This window comes from Hevea brasiliensis, chromosome 17, assembly GCF_030052815.1.
Source record: "Hevea brasiliensis isolate MT/VB/25A 57/8 chromosome 17, ASM3005281v1, whole genome shotgun sequence".
NCBI classification, from domain to species: domain Eukaryota; kingdom Viridiplantae; phylum Streptophyta; class Magnoliopsida; order Malpighiales; family Euphorbiaceae; genus Hevea; species Hevea brasiliensis.
In genome coordinates this window covers 23,878,257-23,885,030 of record NC_079509.1, presented here as the reverse complement: position 1 = coordinate 23,885,030, position 6,774 = coordinate 23,878,257, and the positions used below count along the sequence as shown (strand labels likewise).

Genomic DNA, 6,774 nt, shown 5'->3' with positions numbered 1-6,774 from the left:
TCAGTTTAATATATTAAAACCGTTTAAATAAATCTATGTCCACCCCTACCTTAGAAGGGTGCTCAAATATTTGCTTACTTATATTGTACCTATGGAAATAAAAAGAACCATGCAAACACTGATTGAGATTATTGTTATTACATTTTGGCAGAAAGTAAACTGAAAAGAGAAGGAATACAAGATAGACTACTGCATGTAAAGGGCTGCATTCATTTCTGCTCTCCAAAACTGCCAAATTTTGGTAGCTCAATCCAGTCTACTGAAGAGAACAAGTAGTGCACAAACCAGAATGATGAAAGAAATCCAACGGTTCCGGTTGCAAACATAATTGCTACAGCCATTAGAAGAGAATACCCCAGGTAAACCGTTGCAGAGATTGGCCCACTTAAACTCTTGAGATCAAATACCAGATAGTTAATGGAGTACAAGAAAATATAGATGGCCACTGAACCAGAAGCAAAGAAGGACTTCCACCACCATTTCCAGTCCTCAAAGCCGAGATGCATGTAAGTTAAAACAAGCGACACTTCGGCACAAACCACCACCAGAAGGATAAAAACAATCAAGAGAAACCCAAAAACATAATAAACACGGCCCATCCAGATGCTAGACATGATAAAGAAGAGCTCAATGAAAAGGGTACCAAAGGGAAGAGTTCCGGCACCAAGAACTAGAAGCCAAGATGGGTACTTTTGAGCTGGTATTTCCCGGGGAATCTGGCTGGCTCGAACAGGGTATTCAATATGGGGTGCCTTTGCCCCAAAATATCCCCCAATTAGGGTAAGGGGAACAGAGATGCAGAACCAGGGCAAAATCAGATTGACAAACAATGAGAATGGAATGGCTCCTGTGCTATGACTACCCCACATCAGGAAATTCAAAATGGTTAGAATAAAAAAGGCAGTACCAGGGAAAAAGCAAGCAGCCCCCCAGGAAACTGAAACCCATCCTTTGTGATCGCCACATCCAATAGTCCTCCAAAGGCGGACTGCCACATAGCCAGCTGCAACACCGAGAATCATGTAGAATATAAGCATGCCTGTAATAAGAGTCCCACGATAAAGGGGTGACATGAATCCAAGTGCAGCAAATACGATTGTCACAACTGCCATCCCAAGGATCTGAACTCCATCTCCAACCATAACACAGAGAAGTGAGGCATTGGTTGGGGCACGGAAAACATCCCCCGCAACAAGTTTCAACCCAGATAACTCCTCATTCACCTGTGCTTTAGCCTCGTTGTCCAGTTCCTCATAACTGGTCAAATCCCGTCTCACAGTCCTCAGGAAAATGACAAGGACTATACCAGAAAGGAAGGTGATAACCATCAGAGAATTCACGATTGAGAACCAATGCACCTTTGACCCCTCCATCTTCAAATAGGCATCCCATCTTGATGGCCACTTGATATCACTCTCCTCAAATGTGACCTCATAGGTAAATACAATTGACTCATTCTCCTTAATTGGCATTGCCACAGTGGTGGGATCACATTTAATCGGAGATGGGTATTTGTCATACATTTTTGAGTTTTTCACTGACTGAACGTTGTGCATGAAGCTGCAGGGAACCACTTCAAATCCCACAACCATGTACCCCGGAATATCCGACCTTTCATTCCCAATTGTTGGAATGACCTCAGCAGCATCTCCAGTCCCAATCACACGTGCCACATTAGCCTCTTCATCCTTACTAACAAGAACTGTAAACTTCAAATGGTTAAACACATAATAGGATTCCTGGACCTTAATTCCAACAGGATAACCCGTCCACCTTATGGGGTATGCCTCCTTCTTAGTATACCTTATTGCCGGCAAATTATCAAGAATCAAGTTAACCTGATACATCTCATCAATCCTCTTCTTCAAAAGATTATAGTTACCAGCAGACAAGGGTTCAGTTCTACACAAAAAGATCTCACTCTCATTCACAGGCATCCTAAACCTATATGGGGAATTCTCAATCCTATCTCCCATAAGGAGTCCACCAAGATTTTCAGCACTATACTTGATACCATCTAGAGGCTGGCAAAAGGGTAGACTGTAATAGCTAAATGGCATCTGGGTATCAATAGAAGTGATGGAATTCATTTTCACCGATAAAGCTTCACCAACACTGTATTTGTGAGGGTAACCACCAGGAAGGTAAAACCCATAACCGGAATGGTATATCAAGCTAAGGGTCAAGACCCAGATGTTAAAATGATAAAAATAGTCCATTTTCGAGTACTGTGGTGAATAATGCTGAGTCTGGAAGACCCAGATCATGAAACGAGTGTAGAAGCAAAAAATCGAAATTTTGGATATAGTGATACAAAGAGAAAAATTGAGAGAAGGGCCTCAGTGAACACCAAACAGAAATATTGGGAACTTCCGGACAATGGAATTTTTGGAGAGAAAAGGGAGAGGGTAAGGATTTATATCTGTTGATCTCTTTGTATTTCACGGATTGATGATAATATTCATTTCGTCTTTTCCGAAATGCCAAGCGCCACTAGCCTATTTCTTAGTTCCAAACAAGCGAAATTACCGACGCGTTATTGTAGGTTTCCAATTGTTTCGTCTTCTTTATTTTTCATTATATTTTGCAATGATTTATAATGATGTTATTGTCTGTTTCAAAAAAATATATATATTTATTGTCATTTTCCATCACTGTTTACTGTGGATGGTAAATTATAGAGTGGGCCGGCGTTTACATACAGTCTTCTTCACGTAATACATAAGATCTATTTTTTTAAATAAGAAAGAAATTATTTTTTATTTCTATAAGAACATTATTTTTTAATATTCTATATATTTTAAAATCTTTTTACTATAAATAGTGATTTTAAGTATAATTTAGTATATATAAAAACCAAGTCATTTAAAATGATCTATAATCTATGTGAGAAGGAACATTGAAATAGACAAAAATATTTTTAATTTTTTATTATAATTACAACATTAAAAATTTTAATGTCAATTAAATTTTAACAATTTATAATTATTAATGGAATTTTAATTTTTACTTCATACGCAATTTTAAATTAAAATTCTATCCATACTTTAATGTGATTCCAACAACACAAATTTATTGCAGGCTACGTATGTTGGCACACGCATATATAGTTGTTGGTGGAGTATGCTTTCATTTTATAGCCATTTATATGGTATGCCCTTTGAGAAGACTTGTGAATTAGGTTGTGCACTGGGTCAAACATTGTTGAAAAGCCTTAGATTCTGCTTAATGAGACGATGCTTGGTATGTTGTAACTGTTCTATTGGATATTGTTCGAGAAAAGGAAGACGAGATGACAGCAAAATACATTCATTAGCAGATGATAATCCAGAATTGCATAAGCAAATAGGATGCGTTACTGGGATTTCACAGATTTTTGATTGCCACCTTGTCATCACTGGCACGCGTCTCAACCACAGGCGGCTTCTTCCAGGTGAGTTTCATAACTGGGTCTTGCGTACGTAGTTTCCAAGCTATTTTAGTCGTTTCATGTCCTTTACCAACCTGTTATTTTCTACTGCTTGTCTTGTCCTGATAAATTGAATATGTTCAAAACTGAAATTTTCATAATGGGATTGATAATATTCATTCATAATAGTTATTATAGATTCTTATTTGTGTCATTATATATAATTTTAATCTTTATATAATTATAATTCTAAAATTTTTAAAAGTTTAGATTTTAGTCTCATACATTAATGATTAAAAATTAAATAAATGCGTATATTTACTAAATTCAATTATCCTTGAATATTTTAATTTAAATTCAACTAAATTAATATTTAATTCAAAAATTAAATTAATCAATATATTTTGGTAAATTTTAAATAATAAATCCTAACAATGAAAAGCAATCATAATACTTGGAAAAAAAAAAGCAATCCTAATAAAAATAAAATTATAAAAAAACCTATATATATATATATATATATATATATTTGAAAACACCAACATTCAAATAAGAGAAAAAAAAACTTGCAGTAAAAGATTCTCCACCATTTTTAATAAATCTATTATATGCTACTATTATTTAATATTAAAAATAAGTTCTTATTGTTTAATAATATTATTATTAAAAGCCAATAAAAAAATTAAATTTAATTAATTATTGAAAATTAATATATTTTAAGTAAAATAAAAATTAAAAAAATTAAAAAAAAAATAATTTATCAAAATTTAAAAAAATAAAGAAAAAAAAAACTCTATATATAATAATAGTGTTTGATGTTAGGTTTGTGTAAGATTCTGGCTAATAAAATTACACTAGTATAATGGAGATAGAACAGTATTTGATGGATAGTAACAAATAAAAGAAGTGTAATCCTGAACATTATTTGATTTTGTTTTTGTCGAAATTAAGGGATTTTATAAGTGGCCTTGAGTGAACATAAGAGGGAATACAAATCGAAATTGCTGTAAGGGATTACATACGATTGATAGATCCCTTGGAGTATTTGCTGCCAAGTTATGTGCAGCCCGAATACAGACTCTTCTCATCAAAGAAAATCAGATGTCATAAAAACACCGACTCAAATGTAGGACACAATTCCCTGAACTGCACTGTCTTTGAAGGTTAATGCTATATGACTTAATCATATATGTCTCAACTGTTTCACTTTTCTCTCTCTATATATATATAATTTAAATCTTAAAAATTTAAACTCTAAACTTTTAAAACCTTGAACCCTAAAAAGCTAAATTAATTTTAAAAATCTAAAACCTAAATCCTAATATTCTAAACTCAAATATTTTAAATCTAAAAATTCTAAACCCTAAACCCTAAGTTTTAAACTCTAAAATTCTAAACTCTAAATTCTAGACCCTTAATTCTAAACTTTAATTTTAAAACCTTAAATTTAAACCGTTAAATCTAAACTTAAATTAAAAAAAAAAAAAAGTTAGGTAGGACACAATTAGGACATGTATACCTGAGTCATTTAGCATTTTTCATTTATTTAATAGGTATATTATTTTCAATTATTTTAACTTTTATTAATGGAGTCATATACGATCATGATAATTTAATAATATGATAATGAAAGATTATATTTAATTGGTTATTAAAATTAATATATTTTTACAATATAATTATATCATATATTGATAAATTAACAAATTATATATAAAATGAGTACAAATAGCTGACAATGCACCTTAAGAGAAACTAATATATATAAGTGTGTGAAAGATAAAATTAGGTTTAACAAAAATATCTTTCATGATTTATATTATTTATAATTATATTATTTATTATTTAAATTAATAAAGGACTATTAATTATTAAAAATAATATATTTTTAAGCAAAAAAATAATATATTTTTAAGCAAAAAAATTAAAATTTCAATTTTAATTCAATTATAATTCAAGAGGATTTTTAAAATTTCAAATATAACAATATAAAATTATATATAAAAAATAATGTAAAGGTAATAAAAAATAAAATTCTAAAATAAATGAATTTATATATATATTTATTAACACTATTTTTTTTTCAAACGTGCATAGCATGTTTTCTACACTCGTTGTATATATTTTTGGCTTAATATTTTTATATATAATTTTTTATTAATTTTTTATATGATATATTATTGTTATTATTATTATTATTATTATTATTATTTGTTTTTAATGGATGTACATCGTACGTACATTTTATCTTTTTTAGATTTAAGTCAAAGAAAATAAAAATATATTGATAAAAATAAAAATTTTATTATAAGCGAATATGATAAGAGGTGAATTTTATTATGAAAATTTTATTATTATAATATAATTGTATAATAGTAAGTGTTTAATAAATATATAAATTTAACAATTTGTTATTTTGTTAGTTCACATATTTTTATGTTAAATTTTTTCAATAATAAAATATTTAATTTATCAAGACTAATTAATTTTTAGTATTTAATAATTTTTATAAAATATATATAATTAGTGTGAAAAATTTAAACTTTTTACAATGCTATTTAAGAGATTATATATATAACAATGAAATAAATTCAATTTGGTGTAATTTCATATAATATTAATTTTTTTTAATTTTAGTTATTTTCTATTCGATCTTTTAGTTTTGCTTCATAAAATTAACCAGGCACACCTATATCAATAAATACCAATAATATTAATTTTTATTTGATATATATTTTGCATAAGTTCGTATTTTCTTGTGATATAGAGAAAAATTTTAGAAAAAGATTGAAAAATATATTAATATTAATAAATTAATTATAAATAATAAATTATTTAACTAAAATTTTCTTTTTATATAAAAATAAAAATGATGCTAATAAAATAAGAAAAACACTAACATTAGTAATGCTCATATTCATATAAAAATTGGACTCTTTAAAAAAATCAATTTGCATTTATATAGAAATATGAATCTATTAAATTGAAACAAAAATTATATAATTAAAGGATGATTCCAAATTCTTTTTATATATATCCATTATTTGCCAAGTTCTGATAAGATTATAGTTTTAAAAAAAATTAAAAAAATTATATTTTTTTTATATGTAAACATATTAACTTAACCTTTAATAATGTATTATTTTAATTTAAAATAAAAAAATCAGTTTTATAAATTTTAATCATCTTCTTAACTATATTAATTTTATAATTAAACTCAAATCTAACATATTATGTTAATTATTAATTTTTTTTAAAAATATATTTATCAATTTAAATGCTTTTTCTCATATATATGATTTTGTTTTATATACTTATGAGTAATTATATATTATTTAAAAACTTTAAATTCATATAATTTTATT

The 6,774-nt window shown here is 28.1% G+C and overlaps 1 protein-coding gene across 1 annotated transcript; it reads right to left on the bottom strand.

The window, feature by feature from the left end:
• Window positions 1-208: 208 nt before the first annotated feature.
• On the bottom strand, window positions 209-2,240 carry LOC110657687 (transmembrane 9 superfamily member 11-like). The gene has a single exon (XM_021815002.2). The coding sequence runs from the start codon at window positions 2,217-2,219 to the stop codon at window positions 210-212; it is 2,010 nt and encodes a 669-aa protein (XP_021670694.2). The 5' UTR covers window positions 2,220-2,240; the 3' UTR covers window position 209.
• Between the last annotated feature and the right edge of the window lie 4,534 nt (window positions 2,241-6,774).

Coding starts and splice junctions, on each gene's coding strand:
- LOC110657687 (XM_021815002.2), bottom strand. CDS start 2,219: ATGGACTATTTTTATCATTTTAACATCTGGGTCTTGACCCTTAGCTTG.